This window comes from Drosophila bipectinata, chromosome 2R, assembly GCF_030179905.1.
Source record: "Drosophila bipectinata strain 14024-0381.07 chromosome 2R, DbipHiC1v2, whole genome shotgun sequence".
NCBI classification, from domain to species: Eukaryota; Metazoa; Arthropoda; class Insecta; order Diptera; family Drosophilidae; genus Drosophila; species Drosophila bipectinata.
Window position 1 is genome coordinate 4674530 of NC_091737.1, and position 24024 is coordinate 4698553.

At 34.5% G+C, this 24024-nt stretch overlaps 2 protein-coding genes across 3 annotated transcripts; both read right to left on the bottom strand.

Annotated features, from left to right (window-relative positions):
* Window positions 1-400: 400 nt before the first annotated feature.
* Window positions 401-12022, bottom strand: LOC108133747 (uncharacterized). The gene is made up of 3 exons (XM_043210569.2): window positions 10365-12022; window positions 678-876; window positions 401-617 (listed from the first exon to the last, which is right to left on the bottom strand). Exons 1-3 carry the CDS (start codon window positions 10493-10495, stop codon window positions 414-416), a joined length of 534 nt encoding a protein of 177 aa, XP_043066504.2. The 5' UTR covers window positions 10496-12022; the 3' UTR covers window positions 401-413.
* Window positions 12023-12220: 198 nt separating this feature from the next.
* On the bottom strand, window positions 12221-22565 carry gus (splA/ryanodine receptor domain and SOCS box containing gustavus). 2 transcript variants are annotated; one of them, XM_017232481.3, is made up of 3 exons: window positions 22427-22565; window positions 13198-14084; window positions 12221-12671 (listed from the first exon to the last, which is right to left on the bottom strand). In XM_017232481.3, the coding sequence occupies exons 1-3, from the start codon at window positions 22534-22536 to the stop codon at window positions 12532-12534; spliced, it is 1137 nt and encodes a 378-aa protein (XP_017087970.2). In that variant the 5' UTR covers window positions 22537-22565; the 3' UTR covers window positions 12221-12531. The 2 variants fall into 2 exon arrangements, with proteins under 2 accessions (XP_017087970.2, XP_017087971.1); XM_017232482.3 differs by lacking the exon at window positions 22427-22565 and adding an exon at window positions 14319-14589.
* Between the last annotated feature and the right edge of the window lie 1459 nt (window positions 22566-24024).

Consider the following 24024-nt stretch of genomic DNA (forward strand, 5'->3'; position numbering starts at 1 on the left):
CCAGACGGTGCATTGAAAATGCTTTTGGCATTTTAAGTGCGAGGTGGGCTGCTGTGCAACGCACTTTACTATGCCATCCTGACAGAGCCCAAAAAATTAATTGTGCAGCTTGTGTGCTGCATAATTATTGTATGCGAACCAACCGGGCTAACTACGAGTTGCCTGTGATTTCTGTGGAGACTACCGATTCAGATATAAACCGTGGGCGGCCTCGCGACTATCCGAAATTTGTGCGAAATAATATAAAAAATTATGTTAATTCGGATATGGGATCTTTTCAATGGCAAGACGATTATGCAGGCATTTTAAACAATTAAGAAAAAGAAATTAAGAAATTTAGAAATTTATTAAGATATTATAAAAGATAATATATTAAAAAATGTAATCATAGTTTTTTGCTCTTTTTTTCAAATCTAACATAAATTTACATGCTGTTCCGCTTCATCTTTCAGTTCTTGCGGCAGCTCTTTCATTATTTCGCCCCAGTAGGTGACCACCGTCGGAACGTTTGTGGTCTGGGATACTATGGACTTCTGCAAGTCGACGTACTCCGTAAATTTCTGTGTTAGGGCACAGCTCTCAGCCGCCGCAGTCTTGCGCTTCTTAGTGGATGGCTTCTATCAAAAATAGTTACAATTAATTATTATAATTTCAAATTAGTCGAATTCCCTACTCACATAGGAATATGAGCTGGAACTCTCCTTCTCCATGTCCTCTAGTCCCTTCTGCAGCTGTAGCTCTTGGTCCTCCAACATGCTCTGGTCGAATGAGATGCTTGGTTGACTTTCGTCGAGGTACTCAGCAAACATGAGTTCTGTGTCCTCGAAAATTTCGAAAGACGTTGACGCCGCTGGTGGTTTTGGTAGCGTGGTCGTTCTGTGCATGATACAATTATACAAGGTAGTCCATTCGTTGACTTAAGTCACTTATTTTAATTTTAACATAATAAGCGTTGAATAGTGCGAGTGAAACGGCTATACAGTACTTTGATTAATCCTCACACGGGGTATGGGGCTAAAAGTTTTTCTTAGTTATGACAAGAGTTGTAGTGTTTATAATTATATTTGAATTAGTTTTGAAATTGAATCAAATAATTCTTTGTTTTTGGACAGCCATTCTCTTGTTTAAGTTCTTAATTATAAAGTATATACGTATCTTAAATTACATTTTTTTATATTTACACCAATATCACTAAAAAAAGGGACTATAACAACATTGTCATTTTCAATTTTCAATTACAAAAAAACCCTTCGTTCTTCCATTGAAATGGTATTGTTGAATCTGCAAAACAAATTTGGGACCAATCGGATAAAAACTTTGAAAAGTCTTACCGGCCAACTTTAAAAATTTTGTGTCGAGAAAAACGCGATAACAGTTTTCGTAGCGCGGGTCGGTACTGTAAGGCGCCCGGTATATATTGGAAATAGGTCAGTTGGAAATTGGTTAGGAGATTGAAATCTTGACAGGTTATTTATATAATACTAAGGTATCCTAAGGCCCAATATGTTTTTTGAAAACTTGAAAATTCTATCGTTGTGTAATCTCTTAAAGGAAAACCAAAATGGAAAACATATGTCTTGTATATGTTAAAGGATTCTGCATATGTATATGTTAAAGGGTGCATAAAGGATTCTTTAATAAGCCGCAAAGCATCCTATCACTCAACCTGTTTTAACGAACTGTTTTTTGTGCTCGCTAGCAACAATTGCGGCGGATAGCTCAGGTTTGTGGGAACGTTCCATCGAATTTATGTTTTGGTTGAATTTATGTTGCTCCTGTTGTTGTGTCCGCTCGCTCTGATTTGCTATATTGCAGCTATTGTCTTACTGGTTTAGCCCTTTTGATGGCCGACACCTGATCCGGGTAGGCCGCTAATATACGAAGGCACATAGTGACTCTGACTGACTCTCCTAAAGCAGTCCTCCAGCTCTTTCTAGGAACACTCTAAAACTTGATTGTCGGACTCTCCAACCGCGGTCCTTCAACTCAACGCTACCATCTTAAAATTACAATTCCCGGGACGTCCCAATGCTCTTCCTTTTTTTTCGCGTTCTTTCAGAATTTAAAATGGCTTGTGCATTAGTTTGAGCATCAGCTAGCATTTCTGTATTCATCATAAAACTTAGAGGCCCAGACGACCGAGGGGAGCTCGAGAAACGAATAGTTGGAGTAAGGAAATTTAAAATTCTATATTTTAAATTTGACGGACAGGAGAGAGATGTTATAGAGTAGAGACCATTGTAGGGCACAGCTCTCAGCCGCCGCAGTCTTGCGCTTCTTAGTGGATGGCTTCTATCAAAAATAGTTACAATTAATTATTATAATTTCAAATTAGTCGAATTCCCGGGGTATGGGGCTAAAAGTTTTTCTTAGTTATGACAAGAGTTGTAGTGTTTATAATTATATTTGAATTAGTTTTGAAATTGAATCAAATAATTCTTTGTTTTTGGACAGCCATTCTCTTGTTTAAGTTCTTAATTCTAAAGTATATACGTATCTTAAATTACATTTTTTTATATTTACACCAATATCACTAAAAAAAAGGGACTATAACAACATTGTCATTTTCAATTTTCTATTACAAAAAAACGCTTCGTTCTTCCATTGAAATGGTATTGTTGAATCTGCAAAACAAATTTGGGACCAATCGGATAAAAACTTTGAAAAGTCTTACCGGCCAACTTTAAAAATTTTGTGTCGAGAAAAACGCGATAACAGTTTTCGTAGCGCGGGTCGGTACTGCAAGGCGCCCGGTATATATTGAAAATAGGTCAGTTGGAAATTGGTTAGGAGATTGAAATCTTGACAGGTTATTTATATAATACTAAGGCGCCGTACTGCAAGGCGCCCGGTATATATTGGAAATAGGTCAGTTGGTAATTGGTTAGGAGATTGAAATCTTGACAGGTTATTTATATAATACTAAGGTATCCTAAAGCCCAATATTTTTTTTTGAAAACTTGAAAATTCTATCGTTGTGTAATCTCTTAAAGGAAAACCAAAATGGAAAACATATGTCTTGTTTGCTCTTTTTATTGAGCTGTCTAGAAAAAGCAGAGCCGGTTCCTCTGTTCCTTTGGGTCCGGGACAAGTAACGTCGGCAGCGAAAGTATCAAAACCGTGACAGAAAAGTACAGTCTGGACGCACAAAGTTGATCCCAACGAGCGTATCCGCACCCCTATTCGAGCGATTCGGGACAATATGCCATCCAAATTCGCGCAAATCAAGCTAGCGGACGAGCCATATTGCAAGCCCACAACCATCTCAGCTGTCCTGGTAGCCGACGTCTTTCCCACGGTTCTCCAGCCGGTTCTTATGACTGCGGAGAAAGCATGCCAATCGCCCAAATCTATTTTTGGGTAGACGGGTTGGATAAACTCAACTATCAAGGAGTAGTTAACATACGTAGTTATTTACAAGTAGTTAATAAAATCACCGACAACTTTGATAGGAGAAAATAATCATTCCCTTAAAAAGGAATTTTGCAAAAGACGTTGACATAATGGCATAAGGGATTCTTTAATAAGCCGCAAAGCATCCTATCACATAACCTGTTTTAACGAACTGTTTTTTGTGCTCGCTAGCAACAATTGCGGCGGATGGCTCAGGTTTGTGGGAACGTTCCATCGAATTTATGTTTTGGTTGAATTTATGTTGCTCCTGTTTTTGTGTCCGCTCGCTCTGATTTGCTATATTGCAGCTATTGTCTTACTGGTTTAGCCCTTTTGATGGCCGACACCTGATCCGGGTAGGCCGCTAATATACGAAGGCACAAAGTGACTCTGACTGACTCTCCTAAAGCAGTCCTCCAGCTCTTTCTAGGAACACTCTAAAACTTGATTGTCGGACTCTCCAACCGCGGTCCTTCAACTCAACGCTACCATCTTAAAATTACAATTCCCGGGACGTCCCAATGCTCTTCCTTTTTTTTCGCGTTCTTTCAGAATTTAAAATGGCTTGCGCATTAGTTTGAGCATCAGCTAGCATTTCTGTATTCATCATAAAACTTAGAGGCCCAGACGACCAAGGGGAGCTCGAGAAACGAATAGTTGGAGTAAGGAAATTTAAAATTCTATATTTTAAATTTGACGGACAGGAGAGAGATGTTATAGAGTAGAGACCATTGTAGTTCGACATATGCACAGCACAGCATATGAATAAAGGACTAAATTTCTAGTCCTTCTATTAGGAATGTCTAGTCCTTCTATTAGGAATGTTAAAATTTAGGCGTGTTAGTAAATGCTGGCTATCTACATCCCCATTAATTAGGTTATACAGAAAAACTACACAGAGCATGTTTCTACGATTTGTTAAGCTAGGTAAGTTTAATAGTAATAGTTTACTATTGTTCTCAGTTGGAGATAGAGATACGACGGGGAAGAAGCAGAGTTGAATTTAAACAAATTATTAATTCGCCTCCAAATACACCGCAGCACATACGAAGCGATACGGTTTAAATTAAAACTTAAATTTTTGCAATAAATTTGATTCACAAGCAAGTAAAGATCCCATTGCTCTTGCTGCTCATTTTTTTTTGCAAATGCTCATGCCTACCGAGTTGTGTGAGTCTGCTCACGCCATAAGATTCGTTGCTCACGCCATAAGCATCGTTGGTCCCATCATAAGCAAAGGGCAATTACAATAACAATTTTTCGTGTTTTCCATATTCTCCTCAATCGTACTAATCCGAATGAATTTTGTTGTTGGAGTGCCGAAAACTTTTCACTGCAAGAAATTCATTCTTGTTTCTGTTTCTGCCAAAATGGTCGATTATATTATATTGATATCTTAAAACCCCTTGTGAATGTTACTATAATTTTATTTTTCAGTGCAGCCACATAGATGGGAAAAAAATTCTCGCACCAATGTATTGGTGATTTTTTGCATTGGTATGGGAGTCTCTTCCGTATGCCAAGCTCTGCATAGACACCACTGCTTTAAACGGTTGCACTGTGTAAAAGCATGTTGATCATGTAAAAATATTTTCTGTCACTCCTTATGTAGTTTATATTGATTTGGAATATGCAAAATTAGTAAAGATCAATAAAATTAAAGAATACATAAATGCAGATAACAAAACTATAATCCATTTTCACAAAATGGATGAACTTTAAAAAAAAGTAAGTTTTTAGCTGAAAATTTTTTTTGTAAGTTGTCGAAACTTAGTAGTGAAACTATATTTCTTTGTTTATTACCTGTGTAATACATTCAAAAAGATTGTGTTTAAATTTCATACCGATCAGTTTATCTATTTTCCGACATATATATGTAAGTTTAAATAAAATACCAAGTTTTCAGTTGTCGATTACGATTTAATTTCTTGTACGATTTAATTTCTTTTTATTACATAGGGAGTATACGTAGCCTGCAGAGGACAAGAATGATAAATGACTTAAGCTTGCATTTCGATCCATTAAGTATTAAATCATTTGCTAAACACCATTTTTGAAAGTTTTCAAGATCGGACTGAAGACTGCATTGGGTAGAGATGGATTTGTATTGAAGACAAAGCTTAACATTATCTGCATACAAAAGTACTAGAGAGTTCGTTAAAGCAGGGGGCAAGTCATTAATAAAAAGAGTAAATAATAAGGGGCCCAGATGACTTCCTTGAGGGACGCCAGATGTAGCACGGACAGGTGGTTTCATGGATTTATCCAACTTAAAAACTTGCAACTCATCCTGGGTGGAATCCCGCCAAAGAATGCACTGAATATAGCAATCGTCAGGAAAAACCCTGACGCAACGATACATTTCGCAAATATCGCCAGTAATGGCCACCCGATGGCATCGGAACCTTAACAGAATATGCAGCAATATTCAGAAATGGTGATAGCACATCCATCATAAACAACCCTGAGCTTAGTTGTTTATCTGTCGTCGTTTAAAACATAATGTTGGGGCAGAAAGTTTCGGCTAGCGATGCTCGCATCAGCAGGGACCAGAGACATATGACCCAACTCCAGATACTCCTTTATGAAGACAGCATATTCCTCTTTCAATTGAGGACGGCGACAGAGCTTCCTTTCGAGGGAGAAATATTGTCGAACTGCTTGGGAGTAAGATTCTCCCAGCAACTCCCAGGCGAAGAAGAGAATCTAACTGATCATCCAGCATAGTTGCGCTCTTCGGAACGTCCTTGTATTTAATTTTAACGTTATAAAAATCTTTATTTGGCCGTATATGAAATTTGGATTTTACAAAGGAAATCCAATTTAGGGTGCGAGCGTTATAAGAGAACGACTGCCAACCTCAGATAATAGGCTAAGCGGATGCTCGCTAGCTTGTGATGCCGAATGCGTACGTTATTAATTAATTATTTGAATCTAACAGTTGCTTGCTGACTGACCTGACAGATATGATTAAAAAAAAGAATTGAAAAAAAGATTGTAATAAAAAGGGACAATAAAAGGGACTATAACAACATTGTAATTTTCAATTTTCAATTACAAAAAAACCCGTTCTTCCATTGAGATGATATTGTTGAATCTGCAAAACAAATTTGAGACCAATCGAATAAAAACTTTGAATAGTCTTACCGGCCAACTTTAAAAATTTTGTGTCGAGAAAAACGCGATAACAGTTTTCTGTCACGGTTTTGATACTTTCGCTGCCGACGTTACTTGTCCCGGACCCAAAGGAACAGAGGAACCGGCTCTGCATTTTCTAGACAGCTCAATAAAAAGGGCAAACAAGACATATGTCTCGACAGTCTGGACGCACAAAGTTGATCCCAACGAGCGTATCCGCACCCCTATTCGAGCGATTCGGGACAATATGCCATCCAAATTCGCGCAAATCAAGCTAGCGGACGAGCCATATTGCAAGCCCACAACCATCTCAGCTGTCCTGGTAGCCGACGTCTTTCCCACGGTTCTCCAGCCGGTTCTTATGACTGCGGAGAAAGCATGCCAATCGCCCAAATCTATTTTTGGGTAGACGGGTTGGATAAACTCAACCATCAAGGAGTAATTAACATACGTAGTTAATTACAAGTAGTTAATTAAATCACAGACAACTTTGATAGGAGAAAATAATCATTCCCTTAAAAAGGAATTTTGCAAAAGACGTTGATATAATGGCATAAAGGATTCTTTAATAAGCCGCAAAGCATCCTATTACTTAACCTGTTTTAACGAACTGTTTTTTTGTGCTCGCTCGCAACAATTGCGGCGGATAGCTCAAAGAGGTTTATGGGAACGTTCCATCGAATTTATGTTGTTGTTGACTTTATGCTGCTCCTATTGTTGTTGTTGAAGCCGCTCGCTCTGATTAATTTAGCTATTGGGTTACTGGTTTAGCCCTTTCGATGGCCGGCACCTGATCCGGGTTGGCCGAATGATAAATGACTTAAGCTTGCATTTCGATCCATTAAGTATTAAATCATTTGCTAAACACCATTTTTGAAAGTTTTCAAGATCGGACTGAAGACTGCATTGGGTAGAGATGGATTTGTATTGAAGACAAAGCTTAACATTATCTGCATACAAAAGTACTAGAGAGTTCGTTAAAGCAGGGGGCAAGTCATTAATAAAAAGAGTAAATAATAAGGGGCCCAGATGACTTCCTTGAGGGACGCCAGATGTAGCACGGACAGGTGGTTTCATGGATTTATCCAACTTAAAAACTTGCAACTCATCCTGGGTGGAATCCCGCCAAAGAATGCACTGAATATAGCAATCGTCAGGAAAAACCCTGACGCAACGATACATTTCGCAAATATCGCCAGTAATGGCCACCTGATGGCATCGGAACCTTAACAGAATATGCAGCAATATTCAGAAATGGTGATAGCACATCCATCATAAACAACCCTGAGCTTAGTTGTTTATCTGTCGTCGTTTAAAACATAATGTTGGGGCAGAAAGTTTCGGCTAGCGATGCTCGCATCAGCAGGGACCAGAGACATATGACCCAACTCCAGATACTCCTTTATGAAGACAGCATATTCCTCTTTCAATTGAGGACGGCGACAGAGCTTCCTTTCGAGGGAGAAATATTGTCGAACTGCTTGGGAGTAAGATTCTCCCAGCAACTCCCAGGCGAAGAAGAGAATCTAACTGATCATCCAGCATAGTTGCGCTCTTCGGAACGTCCTTGTATTTAATTTTAACGTTATAAAAATCTTTATTTGGCCGTATATGAAATTTGGATTTTACAAAGGAAATCCAATTTAGGGTGCGAGCGTTATAAGATAACGAGTGCCAACCTCAGATAATAGGCTAAGCGGATGCTCGCTAGCTTGTGATGCCGAATGCGTACGTTATTAATTAATTATTTGAATCTAACAGTTGCTTGCTGACTGACCTGACAGATATGATTAAAAAAAAAAAATTGAAAAAAAGATTGTAATAAAAAGGGACAATAAAAGGGACTATAACAACATTGTAATTTTCAATTTTCAATTACAAAAAAACCCGTTCTTCCATTGAGATGATATTGTTGAATCTGCAAAACAAATTTGAGACCAATCGAATAAAAACTTTGAATAGTCTTACCGGCCAACTTTAAAAATTTTGTGTCGAGAAAAACGCGATAACAGTTTTCTGTCACGGTTTTGATACTTTGTCCCGGACCCAAAGGAACAGAGGAACCGGCTCTGCATTTTCTAGACAGCTCAATAAAAAGAGCAAACAAGACATATGTCTCGACAGTCTGGACGCACAAAGTTGATCCCAACGAGCGTATCCGCACCCCTATTCGAGCGATTCGGGACAATATGCCATCCAAATTCGCGCAAATCAAGCTAGCGGACGAGCCATATTGCAAGCCCACAACCATCTCAGCTGTCCTGGTAGCCGACGTCTTTCCCACGGTTCTCCAGCCGGTTCTTATGACTGCGGAGAAAGCATGCCAATCGCCCAAATCTATTTTTGGGTAGACGGGTTGGATAAACTCAACCATCAAGGAGTAATTAACATACGTAGTTAATTACAAGTAGTTAATTAAATCACAGACAACTTTGATAGGAGAAAATAATCATTCCCTTAAAAAGGAATTTTGCAAAAGACGTTGATATAATGGCATAAAGGATTCTTTAATAAGCCGCAAAGCATCCTATTACTTAACCTGTTTTAACGAACTGTTTTTTTGTGCTCGCTCGCAACAATTGCGGCGGATAGCTCAAAGAGGTTTATGGGAACGTTCCATCGAATTTATGTTGTTGTTGACTTTATGCTGCTCCTATTGTTGTTGTTGAAGCCGCTCGCTCTGATTAATTTAGCTATTGGGTTACTGGTTTAGCCCTTTCGATGGCCGGCACCTGATCCGGGTTGGCCGTTAATATACGAAGGCACGAAGTGACTCTGACTGACTATCCTAAAGCAGTCCTCCAGCTCTTTCTAGGAACACTCTAAAACTTGATTGTCGGACTCTCCAACCGCGGTCCTTCAACTAAACGCTATCATCTTAAAATTACTATTCCCGGGTCGCTCCAATGCTCCTCCTTCGCGCCCGTTAAGGATGTAGTCTCATGTTCCGGCCTACTTTTTAGAGGTTATTTCAAAAAAAATTTTTTGTAATAAAAAATAATGCGATCGTTTCAATTTTCAAATATGTTTTTATAGCCATCATAAACTATTTGAAAATATTTTGTTTAATTTATTCTTGTATTAAACTACTTTATAGTATGCCAAAGTATGCATATAAAAAAAATGGTAGGTCCCTGGCGCAGGTGATTTCGACTGCTAGTCATCCGAAACAAAAAATTAGAATAGATTATTGTTTTGCAAGCTTATGGCTCTGTCCCGTACTAGAATGAAATATTTTCATTAATAAACAACAAAATGGCGAACTCACAAAACAAAAAATTAAACAAATTTATCTTAAATTAATAATAAAAAAAAAACTAATCATTAAAAATAAATGATTCTAGTACGGGACAGAGGTGTTACTTTTAGAACCACATATCTAAATTTCAACTAGATCGGTACCATAGAATTTTGTGAATCACCTGCGCCGCACACAAAAATGTCGTTCCGAGAAAAACGCGTTTAAAGTTTAGACGCTACCGAGAAACTCATACTTTTCGTTGTAGGCGCGCTCCCGATTATCGATTTTTCCCGAAAAAAATTTTTCGATTTTTTCAACCTTACACATGAGACTACATCCTTAAATCTCCTTGAATCAGCTCCTTTCCAACACCTCCGTTGCCGGGTTCCCTCCCGTGCCTTCTCAATCCCGGATCTTGCTATGTCCCCGTCCCATAACTAGCTGTTTCTACGCAGGGTACCGGCCCCATTCCTTCTCAGCTGTCGCTCGCCCAGCCGCGCTGACCCCCATCAAGCTACCATAGGTAAGAACGCAAAGATTATAACCAAAGACAAGAGTGCCTCAAGGCGGTGTAGTTGGTCCCTTACTGTACCTAGTATAACGAAAGGCATACCAAAAAACCCGTTCTTCCATTAAGATGATATTGTTGAATCTGCAAAACAAAGAATTGTTGAATTTGTTAGATGCCATTTGTACAATGTCGTCCGCCAAAGTTTCTATCATAGATCCTGTAGAGATTAAAAAAACTATTGTTAAACGCTGATAAATTTTAAAATCGGTTGAGAGTTTTAAAATCAGTTTAGAAATTTTTAAGAGCACAAGTCCCGAAAAATGTTTTTATACCCTTGCAGAGGGTATTATAATTTTGTCCAATAGTGTGCAACGCAGTGAAGGAGACATCTCCGACCCTATAAAGTATATATATTCTTGATCAGGATCACCTCCTGAGTTGATATGAGCATGTCCGTCTGTCCGTCTGTCTGTCTGTCTGTCTGGCCGTTTCTACGCGAACTAGTCTCTCAGTTTTAAAGGTTTCGTCTTGAAACTTTGCACACACCCTTATTTCCTTTGCACGCAGTATATAAGTCGGAACGGCTCGGATCGGCCGACTATATCCTATAGTTGCCATATAACTGATTGATCGGAAATGGTATAACTTTTGTGTTTTCAGAGTAAGAGAGTTTAAATTTTACATGAGTGATACTTTTGGCAAAATAATACGACATGCCAAATTTCATAAGGATCGGCCGACTATATCTTATAGCTGCCATATAACTGAACGATCGGAAATGGTATTTGGTAGAAATATCAACTTTCGTATTTTTAAAGATAGGAGCTTGGGATTTTTTTTAGATTTTTTATTGTAATTTATTGGTTTTATTATGATGTAATCATAAGAATCGGCCAACTATATTTGATGTTTGCGATATATATCTGGCTTTAACTGCAAGGGTATATCAACTTCGGCTCCGCCCGAAGTTAGCTTTCCTTTCTTGTTTTTTTTAAATAAAGATTTTTAGGGTATTACAAATATTTCAAACGTGGTTTTACAATTCTGATTCTACCTGATAAAACATTCTTACTATGTCATTTAACATTTTTAAATAACGGTTGCATACATGATGTTGATCATGTAAAAATATTTTCTGTCACTCCTTATGTAGTTTATGTTGATTTGGAATATGCAAAATTAGTAAAGATCAATAAAATTAAAGAATACATAAATGCAGATAACAAAACTATAATCCATTTTCACAAAATGGATGAACTTTAAAAAAAAGTAAGTTTTTAGCTGAAAATTTTTTTTGTAAGTTGTCGAAACTTAGTAGTAAAAAAAAAAAGATTTCTTTGTTTATTACCTGGGTAATAAATTCAAAAAGATTGTGTTCAAATTTCATACCGATCAGTGTATCTTTTTTTCGACATTGTATATATGTTAGTTAAAAAAAAAATAGTTTTTACAACTATAAAATTTTTTTAAAATGTTTTAAAATTAAAAGAAATGACAGTTGTCGACTTCAATGTACGAAATTGTTCAATTATTAATGTCTTTTTATTACATATCAAGATTTTTACCTTATACAACAAACTAAAATGCAATGTAAGTACAAAATCGACAGTTTGTACAAATTATCTTAGAATACAGCAATTAAAAAATTTATATTTTAAAATAACTATTTTGCGCATTATTTAAAATATTTTTAACATAATGCAAGGATCTCTTGCTTCGAATTTATTTTAATACCATGGTTCACTTTCGATTAAAATTCAAATTGTGCATACTGCCATGATTACTACTATTTTAGAAACATTTTAAAATGAAATTTACTTTCCTCTTAGTTTTAGGATATTGCACCTAACAATTTGTACACGTGTTTAAAAAATTAATGAAAGAAATGTTTTCATAATATATATAAAAAACACCATCCAAACTTTATTGGACTACAATTTTTTCATTAAGTTTATGTTTTATTTTTACAATTTTTTTTAAATGTAGAATTACATCCAGAAATATGTTTTGCCAATGTTTTGAAAAATATAATGTTTCTTTAAAATGTATACTGCAATTTCTGCGCACAATACGCTCTTTTTAAACTAATTAATTAATTGTTAGGAATTTATTAATTTTACTTTTAATGTTAGAGGACAGAGAAACTAACATTGATCTAAGTCTATTTAAATCTAACACAATTTTTTACTGCTTTCATCACATGCAGGAAAAATATAGAAATTGGTTCTCCCTTTACTTATCAAAAATATTATCTACGATTTTTATACAATAAATATGTTTTCATGGATAGCGGAAGTTGAAGCTGTTGAATACGTTCCTCTAAATTCACACGCCCAATTTTTTGACGAATAGTTCGTCGGCATAGATCCATCAATGGCAAAGGCTCAGCTAAAAACAAAAAAAAAAGTTAGATGCATGATATACATACTATTAAAAAACATTATTTTACTGATTTTCATAATTTTAAAGGATTTATTTTTTGAAAGCCACGCTTGCTTATTTGGATGTTTTTTTTTCGTCTTTTTGCTAGGAAAACAATTTTTTTTCCTTTCGAACATTTTACTGTGGTGTTTCCCTTCAAACTCATCTAGCAAGATACTCAAAAACAAAACGTTGCATACTTTTAGGTTGTCGTTAAAATTAAGAAAGAATCAATGGCCGGAACACAATAAATTGACTTTTTAAAATAATACTCTGCACTAAATTAAAATTTGTACTCTGCTCCAACGTCTCCAAACTCTGCTCCCAGACTCATTAAAAGTCTAAGGGTCGCTATTGCTGTTTGTTTAATATGGAAAGATTTTAATCATCTAATTCTAATTATGATTTCAAGATTAACCAGACCAAACAAAATTTAGTTTCTGTACATTGTTGATAAAAATGTGTTTAAATAAATTTCAAAATATATACTTACGATCAAGTCCACCAATGTAGCGCATAGTTATTTCACAGTGACCCCAAACTGCCGAAACAACTGGATATAATTTCTTTCCTCTTAGACCTCTAAATGCAATGCCGAGGTATTGTTGATCAACAATAAAGCTTAATGTTCCTTCGTCCATATCTAAAGCTACTAAAAACTTATCTGGAACCAAAAAAGCTTCGTCGTTTTTTAGAATGGCTGGATATGTGACACCGGCACAGTTTTTGGAGTCATGATACAATTTATTTCTTCCTAAGTCCCAACCCCAACTTTGTTCAGTAGATCCTACTAAACTTTGGTAGCCAACAGAGTGCAATGGTGCATCAGCGGTGGATACGCCTACTACAGCATGAGTTCCTCTTTGTCTAGTCGGCCAAAATATTTCCCAGATATGTAATCCTTTCGTGAGACCCACTTTACCTCGGATACAATCCGTGCTTTGCGCGACAGGGTGTCTGTGAAAGGTCAATTTATCATCTTCTTTTACAAAAATATTCAAAGATCTATCCTCAGAGTTCCAAGAGTGCTTCATTTGTAATTCTCGAGAAGCTGGCGGCATATCAAGTAAAATATCAATACGCGCTGGTTTGACAAAGTCTGCTTGCAACTCTCTAGGTATTACGGGCTTAAATGTAGACTGTGAATCATTTCGACTAACGGTTTTGACTCCACCACTAATTTTTTGACCCATGTTCATGCCACGGCAGCTTCTAGATCTTCTTTGGTCGATTGCAACTTTATAAGATAATCGAAGGCGTTCAAAATCCCTGGGTTCCAATCTGGACAACACAACTCTCGGGGATATTGTGGATAAAGAGGAAACACTTTGAGGACGCCGCCTTTCACTGGACCTAATAGGTGTCCGGCCACCCTTATACCTGAAAAAAATTGGATATGTAAATACTTTTTAAATTTTATTGTATTTCTTAAGCTAGTTCACACTTTTTGCAGAAATATTTCTTAGGCAGGACTTTAGTCGTGTTTAAATTAGGAACAGTACAAACTCATGCATACATAAATATTTTTTACTTGATTAAACAGCGCAAACATATTCTAACCCACATAAAATTAAAAAAAAGTGTAATTATTTCAATTTATGTATATTTTTGTACCTCTTTTTTCCGAGTTCCATCTATAATAAGGAAAATTAATAATTCGACAAAATGGCGTCAGCTACAAAGAACTAATCATTAATTTAACTAGTAAAACTTTATTGGACTAGTTATTATTTGTTGTGTATTTTAAGATATAGGATTCGGAATACATTTATAGGTAATTAAATTGTATGTGAGTGAAAAAATTTATTATTAAATGTGACAAATACGTTTCAATACAAAATTCAACCGTTTTGCAACCACTTCCACAGCAGTTTAAGGCTGCACAAAAACAGGGTGATTACGGCCATTGGAAAATATTTTTCAAGGGCCGCTGTGCACGTTACAATTTTAGTTTTTTATCTGATCTGCAACCTTTGAACCATTACTTTTTTTAATTGAACATTCCTTAAACATTTAAAACGAATGATTTATAACAAAACAGAAAATATATTTATATATATAGAAATGATAAGACAATACCCTTGCTTTTTCAGTTTAAAAAATAAAAACTTTCCTTAAATTCTACATACTGTACTTTAGTTGAAAAGCCTAGTATTTAGATTGAAAAACGTGTTTAACGAGCAAGAACGTTTATTCTTTCCAGTGTGAACGATATTAACGATATTAATTAAAAATAATTTTTATTCAAATTAGCGCAATTCCAATTCGCGCAATACCCTGCCATGAAATTAGCACCAAACTATGGTTTGTACCACAAATCTGAAACAATAAAAATTTTTACTTATTTAATCAAATTAATATTTTTACTACATAGAATCCATCAAATTAACTTTGGAAAGCATTTACATCGGTTTCTGCATTATTGCAACAAAAAAGCCTTAAAAATGTCTTGCATGCCAATTATTGACCCTTCAAACGGGTTCAAAAATCAAAATTTTGAATCGCCAAAGAACTGTAAAACGTTCATTGTTGTTGGTTGGCAACCCCATGTAAGGAGTACGGGTTGGCGAACAGACCCTGTGTAAAGCATAGTATTGAGTTGACGAAAATCCGCTGTTGAAATTCTGATAGCGATTTTGCACTTTATTCGGCTGCCGAGGTAGTGTGACCAAAACAATGAAGAAATAAGGTAATACTGAACAGCTGTTGTTTGTAAACAAAAAACAAATAAGTAAAATAAATTCAAAACGATTGGATGTTGGTGTTTTGTTTATGTATTTCGCCGCTAAGGAGCTGATTAAGAAATAGAAAACTGGGTCAAAATCAAAATCAAAATCAATCACAAATCATTTCAATGCCATTTTATGGCATTAAAATGCCCCTTGTGGGTCAAATTCCATATTATGGGCTTCGTCTTGACCGCAGAAATTAATTTTAATTTGTCCTGGCGCGTCGAAAATTTTTCGGGCCGACTATTTTTTTGTTTGGTCAATTGACCCTCCATGTCACACCTATAAAAATAAATTCAAATATTTTTTGTAACACCCCGAGAGCAGCTGTTTATTTTTTTTGATCCGGCAACACGATTAAAATCGATAACAAAAATTTTCGTCAACTCAGTACCCGCAAAATCTAGAAGGCAAAAATTTCGTCTTCTTTCCTTTTTTACACCGTTTTTTTTATATGGAGTTTGACAGCTGTCACTCGTTGGACAGCGGATTTTCGTCAACTCAGTACTATGCCTAAAGTTCTATTTTACCTATTTTTGACTAGCTCACTCTTATAGTTTTTTTAGGCTTAGGAATAAAAAAGTGATTTTCAGGGTCATCAATCTCGGAGATGGATCATCAGAAATCGTAATTTATATCGTTAGAAAATCGTTAGGGTATAAAAAGGGTAAAAGGGTAAATAATGATTAGTGTTATAATTTGTATACCCTCAGAGGGTATTATAATTTTGGTCAAAAGTGTGCAACGCAGTGATGGAGACATCTCCGACCCTATAAAGTATGTATATTCTTAATCAGGATCACCTCCTGAGTTGATATGAGCATGTCCGCCGCCCGTCTGTCTGTTTCTACGCAAAATAGTCTCTCATTTTTACAGCTATCGTCTTGAAACTTTGCACACACCCTTCTTTCCTTTGCACGCAGTATATAAGTCGGAACGACCGGGATCGGTCGACTATATCCTATAGCTGCCATATAACTGAACGATCGGAAATGACCCAACTTTCGTGTTTTTGAAGATAGAAAACTGGAACTTGGTACAGATTCTATTTTTGGTCAGTTAACCCAACCTACTAAATTTCTCATATAACTGAACGATCAGAAATGGTTTTTGATAAAAATACCAACTTTTGTATTTTTGAAGATAGAAGCTTGGGTTTTTTTCAGATTTTTTATTGTAATTAATTGGTTTTATTATGATATTCTCATAAGGATCGGACAACTATATCCGATGTTTTGCGATATATATCCGGTTTTAACTGCAAGGGTATATCAACTTCGGCTCCGCCCGAAGTTAGTTTTCCTTTCTTGTTATATTAAAAATCACAAAATAATGATTATAAAAATTAAAAATAATCATTATTCTCCGAAAAGAAAAATGAAAATCATAATCCTTATTTTTTATTTAAATTTTTGTTACGCTAAAAAATATCACTTTCGCTTTTTTTGCGAAAAAAAAATCAACAATAATGAATACTCATTATTTTTATCATGAGTTATCATGAGTAAACCGTTTATGACATCTAGTTTTGTATCGGAACTTTACCGAAAAAAAACAAAGTATGATTGCTCCCTCTGTGAAAACAAAAACTATTACACAGTGCGACAGTGATTTGGAACTTTTAAAGAGACCTAGTAGGAATTGTTCATTAGGTCGAATGTTGTATGAAACCGTGTTTGAAATTTTTCTAACACCCTCAAAATCTCGATTTATTTAGAAAAAAAGGGGTTTTTGGGACTTTTTTGCTCTTAAAAATTCCTAAGCGCGTAATTTTAAGCCGATTTTAAAAATTCCGACGTTTTTCAATAGTTAAATGTTGTGGCTTTTGAAAAAAATAGATCTTTATTTCAACAAAAAGGATAAAATTTTTACGCGAGAAACTGACTTTTTTTGAATTTTTGTCGTGTTTTTCGGACTTTGACGCCATTTTTTCGGTACAACTTCCGAGAAATGGTATCATTTTTGATACATATCAATATTGTCTCGTTAATTTTGCATAAAAACGAGACCAATTTCATGAGGAAATTATGAAAAATTTTTGAAGCTATAACGCTTTTCCCAAAACAAGTATTTATATCCCATATATACATCTGCTAAATATATACATATATATTTATTGTGTTCCGAAAAAGATTTTTTGTATATAGCAACTAGCATAATCAGCCAACGGATGATTCACTTTAAATTTAAATACCTTGTGTAATATTTTTTTTTAAATTTATATTAAATGCCGATTAAGGGGTGAAAAGCCCGCTTACTTTTCTTTTGACTTAAACGAGAGATGTTGTTTTGAATAATAAACGGGAACTATAAAAGTGAGAACGGAAGCACATTACCTCCACTTTTTCTCAGAAAGAAGTAATTTTCTTGTAAAAGTAAACACCGAACCCTTCCTTTATATTTTATGTTAATAGCAGTGGTCGGCACCCCAATACAATGATATGATTTAAACGCATTAGTGTTAGTAACGAATAGCAGAAAGAAGGCTGTGAGCATGAAGTTTGACACATTTATACTGTGTGTGTGTGGCAGAGCTCGGGCAGAGAAATTTCCTATGCCCTCGGGATAGGGCCGTGCCGACCTCTGACCTATAGCATAGAAAATATAAAACATGGATCAATAAGTCCCAAGACTTATCATACATAATCAGAACATAATCACTTTTAAGGGTGTCACAATCGTTCCAACGATTTTCCAATTTTTTATATGGAAATGTAAAATTGTTTTATTGTTCCATCAAAAGCAATTGCGGCACCCACTTGGAAAAAAAAAACTTTTTCATGCTCAATTTTTCATGAAGGATAGTAATGCATTTCCATATGATTCCATATTCCAGCAATGTCACAGAGCTTCACTGCACGATCTTTCATTATAATTTTTGTTATTTTTACATTTACATTTTCCGGTGTAACGGCTTCCACAGGTCTACCCGAGCGTTCCGCGTCATTTGTGTCGGTACAACCACGTTTAAACTCATCAAGCCACCGACAAATCGTTACTTTTGATGGACAAGAGTCCGGGTAACATTGTTCAATCCATTGTTTCGCTTGCACGGTGTTTTAAACCATTAAAAAAACAATGTTTCATCAGAACACGAAACTCGGGTTTGCTCATTTTTTTAAACAAACTACAAAACGACTTTACTCCACCCTCGATAACTCAGCTGTTTCTGGTCCGATCGACTTACAATTTGAACACGTTTTAAGTAAAGATTAGTACTCTAGAAAGACCTGGTTACTTCTAAAGTTTGACTTCCAAAATCAGACCCTGAAAAGAAACATTGCTGTGGGAATATGACTCTCAGTCTTCCTCAAAGAATTTATAAACATTCCCCAAAATTAAAAACTCAATAAATTTACAAATTTACGATGTTTTAGATATTTCAGTTGGAAGCTTACTTCTTGAGTTAAGGGTGTAGTCTCATGCGTGAGGTTGAAAAAATTGATTTTTTTTTTTCACATATTTCAAAAGTACTGAGAATGTACTGTTGAAGTTTCAAGTAAAAATATCAAATAATGACAGAGATACAGCCCATAATCAAGAGCGCGCTCACACCGAATAGTATGAGTTACTCGGTAGCGTCTAAACTTTAAACGCTTTTTTCTCGGAACGAAATTTTTGTGTGCGGCGCAGGTGATTCACACAATTCGTTGATACCGATCTAGCTGAAATTTGGATTTAATGTTCTAAAAAGTAACACTTCAAAAGTAACACACTTTTTTTAAAATTTTTTTTTGTGAGTTTGCCATTTTGTTATTAACAAAAATATTTCATTCTAGCACGGGACAGAGCCATAAGCTTACAAAACAATAATCTATTCTAATTTTTTGTTTTGGGTGACTCTAGCAGTCGAAATCACCTGCGCCAGGGACATACCATGCATACTTTGGCATGCTATAAAGTGTATTAAACTACACAAGAATAAATTTAAAAAAATATTTTCAAATAGTTTATGATGCCTATAAAAACATATTTGAAAATGGAAACAATCGCATTATTTTTTATTAAAAAAAATGTTTGTTTAAATAACCTCTAAAAGTAGGCCGGAGCATGAGACTACACCCTTAAAGCGTCTACAACGTACCCATGTCACCCTATACTTATTATTTAAATATTTTTTTCTCGAAATAATTTTTTATACATATATGATCAGATTTCCTTTATTAAAAAAATATTTAAAGCTGTATACATTTTGGTATGACATTTATTTTTTTAAGACATAATAGTGGAACAAAATTAACTTTTGATTTGAAGTCTCTTAATGAAAATTGAGCTGCTGTAGCAGACGTCTTCAAATTTGACACAGAACATTTTCAAATAATTACCCAGGTAGTAACTGTAACAAATTCTATGGCGCCAGTACAGGAATGTGTTTTTTTTTTATATCAAACTATTTCTATAACTTATTTACAGCTTATTTCCAATTTTAAATTGGAATTTAAATGGAGGAAATATAGACAATTATAAACCAATTTTTATATAAACGAGGATGCCACAAATGCAAACGCAAAATTCATTTTGCACGCATGGATATCAAAGACTATAAGAGAATGAATTATCTAATTTAAAACTTGGACTCGTACTCTTATGAAATCCGCACAAATCCAGTTGTGTCAAAATTTTTGGGACTTCGTACAGATTCTATTTTTGGCCAACTGATACGATCAACTAAAATTAATACATTGGTTTCGGCGGACGCAATCATTGTAAAATTACTGGGATAAAATTTAATTCCTATTTAGTAGATCTAATGATCTACTAAATTATTATCAGTCATTGCATTTCTTGAAATTTTTTATAATGTAAATTTTCAAAGTGTACTCTTTGTGCATCATAGCCCAGCTTACTTCAACGCGCCATTGCAACTGATTTAAAATTTATTTTTGATATCAAAAAATAGATATGTAATTAAACTATTAGAATTTATGACATGTTATTGCTTTAAGGGGTTATATACAGGTTTAATAGATGAAGAAATCGATTCAAGAAAAATATTCTTTGAGTATATATGGTTGAGAATACTCTCACAAAAATTTATAACGATCGAAGCATTAGAATCGAAGTTGTTGCTATTTATAGCGCACTACCTGCACATAAAACTTGAAAAAACTTGAAACTTTAAACTCGATTATCTTAGAATCTTGATTTTGGGAAATTACCTTTGCGGTGGACACGATTACTAAAAAACTACTAATCCGATCAACACAAAATTTTGACCACTTATTTGTTATGATATTGGCTAGTCCGTGAACGCGGGATTTTCCTGAAAACTCCTTTTTTAAAGCATAAAAATCGAAAATCTTATACCTTGAAAAAGTAAATTTTTTGTTAAAACCATCGCCATTTTTTTTTTAATCAAAATTTTTAAAAATCCCTCGTTCACGGCCTAGACAATACAATATACTTACTAAATTTTTTTGAATTTTGGATTCCAGACGAACCGTTTTTGGGATATCATGTCCACCGCAAGACACCATCGAAAAAAGACGATCCGGGAATTCAGCTATAACATTTTTATTACGTAATATTTTTTTTTGAAAAAATTTAATTAAGTACCCAGAAACATGTACTAAACAACGACGGTAAAACATGTTTCATAAATATTTTCTATGGTTTAAAAAAAAATCTATAAAATTCCATTTTTTTGCGCGGAACATGTGTATATAACCCCTTAATTTGAACAAAAATAATTTCAATTTAACAAGTAAACACCTAAATAAAAAAATAAAGAAAATATAAACAAGAAAGGAAATCTAACTTCGGGCGGAGCTTAAGTTGATATATATCGCAAACATCGGATATAGTTGTCCGATCCTTATGAGAATATCATAATAAAACCAATTAATTACAATAAAATATCTAAAAAAAACCCCAAACTTTAAAACTACCAAAGTTAGTATTTCTACCAAAAACTAACAAACTTTGGTTTTTTGAATAGCAAAATACCATTACAGCAAATACCATTTCAGATCGTTCAGTTATATGGCAGCTATGAGATATAGTCGGCCGATCGTTATGAAATTTAGTAGGTCGGGTTAACTGACCAAAAATAGAATCTGTACTAAGTTCCAGCTTTCTATCTTCAAGAACACGAAAGTTGGGCCATTTTCGATTGTTCAGTTATATGGCAGCTATAGGATTGGTAGGTTGGATTAACTGACCAAAAATAGAATATGTACTAAGTTAAGCTTTCTATCTTCAAGAACACGAAAGTTGGGTCAATTTCGATCGTTCAGTTATATGGCAGCTATAAGATATAGACGTCCGATCCTTATGAAATTTGGCATGTCGTATTATTTTGCCTAAAGTAGCACTCATGTAAAATTTGAAACTGTAACTCTAAAAACACCGAAGTTATACCATTTCCGATCAGTTTCAATCAGTTATATGGCAGTTATAGGATATAGTTGGCCGATCCCGGTCGTTCTGACTTATATACTGCGTGTAAAGAAAAGAGTGTTTGCAAAGTTTCAAGATATATGTACATACATACATATCTAAGATTTCTGATTTTAAAATTTAAAAGCAAAATAAATTTGTATGTATGTACATATGTACAATGTTAAAATATCTTTTGGTATCATTTATTCCACACATATGTACATATGTATATACATGAAGTGTGAAGTTTAAAAACAAATCCATGTACATATACGTATGTATGTATGTATGTATGTAAGAATGCCCTCAAGTTACAACGAATTTGCTTTTACATACATGTACATACAGTATGTATGTTAAAATGCTAAACTAATAAATCAAAGCTAAATCGCCAATTTTTTTTATGTAATAAAAAAATATTAAGCAAGGATAGTCATAAATATAAACAAAATACTATTAACTGGACTGGATTATTATGTACATTAATATGTATGTATGTATTATGATGGGAATATGAGTTGGAGTTTCACTCGTATTATTAAATGTACCCGAATTATGTACGTCAATGCATTTCAAAAAACTGATTGTGTATAAACCTGTTCATTTACTTACATTACTTCCTCCTTCTTAAATTCTTTAAATATAAACAAAACACATAAAGTAGTAAAACAAAATACGAACAAGAAACGATTGAAGATGAAACAATGAATATCTACACACATATGTATGTATTAATGTATGTAAGTTCGAAAGTAACTTTAGTTCCTAGGTTTATAAGACAAGGGCATGTTACACTAAGAGACTTCTATAAGTTTCGTTTCAAACAAAAAACAAAAATTATAAAAAGGTTTGCATTTTTTATTTATCATATGTTTTTGTTAAAAAATCAGAAAAACATTTTTCTGTATTGACTGCCGCGGAATATGTATCGTAATGGTTGATGTGGTTTACTCGACTATTGCACCATAACATATTTCATCTGTCGCGAATTTTTTGTATTTTTGAATCACAATTAATAATATACAATATTCAATATACAATATTATTAATTGTGATTCAAAAATACAAAAAATTCGCGACAGATGAAATATAATGTATTAATATTAATATTAATATTTAATATTAATAATATTAATCAATAATATTAATATGAATAATATTAAAAAATTAATAATATTAATAATATAATATAATATTATTAATATAATATTATTAATATATTGTATTTATCTACGATTTGTTAAGAGGGATAAGTTTATTAGCAGGTACTCTTAATGTACTCAATATTGGGTACTCCAGACACATGATTCATAATCCAGTATCAGACGCAACTCATATAAACTTTTAGTGATATACGGGTCGTTAAATTCTTTTGACATCTATTAATAAAAGCAAGGACACCTTTACACTTATTAACCATTGTGGAAATATGATCGGCAAATTTAAGTTTTGAGTTCAATAGGACACCGAGATCATTAGCCCGGAGAGGGCAAGAACGATAAAAAGATAAACAAAATTATTAAATCTAGAAGTTTGCATTGGGACAGAAGCGAATTTGTATTAAAGACAAAGCTTTACATCATCTGCATACATGAGTACTAGAGAGTTCGTTAAAACAGAGGGCAAGTCATTAATAAAAACAGTAGACAGTAACAGGCCAAGATGACTTCCTTAAAGGACTTCAAATGTAGCACAGACAAAGCGGGAATATACATTTTTCCCGCATTACTATTATATTGCATAGTAATATACATTACTCCAAAGTACTTTAACTTTGGAATAGCTGATGGCTTATGGAATGGAATGGCTTATGCACGGTGAAATTTGACCGAGCATCCAAATATTTTTAAAAATTTATACTACTGTATTTTTTTGTATACTACTGTAATTTGTGGTACCTCCTTACAGTAGGAGGAGGAACCAAGGAGATTTTTCTTAAGCGGACGGATATTTTTACGGCACACATCAGTTAAAAATGTATTTAAAATTTGGTAATATTTTCATGACATTTATATCGGTGCATGCCAGAATAGTATTAATGGGTAGGCTTTGAACCTAAAGCATCGTTTTATTGTTTGTTAAAAAAAATAAAAAGAAAAATTTAAAATTTGTTCCAACCACCAAACAAATATAAAACCACTCTTATTTACTTAATCTTGCGGCCATTCTCGGGCAAAACCAACTCAATGGGCTGGCAAGACCCTCCCAGT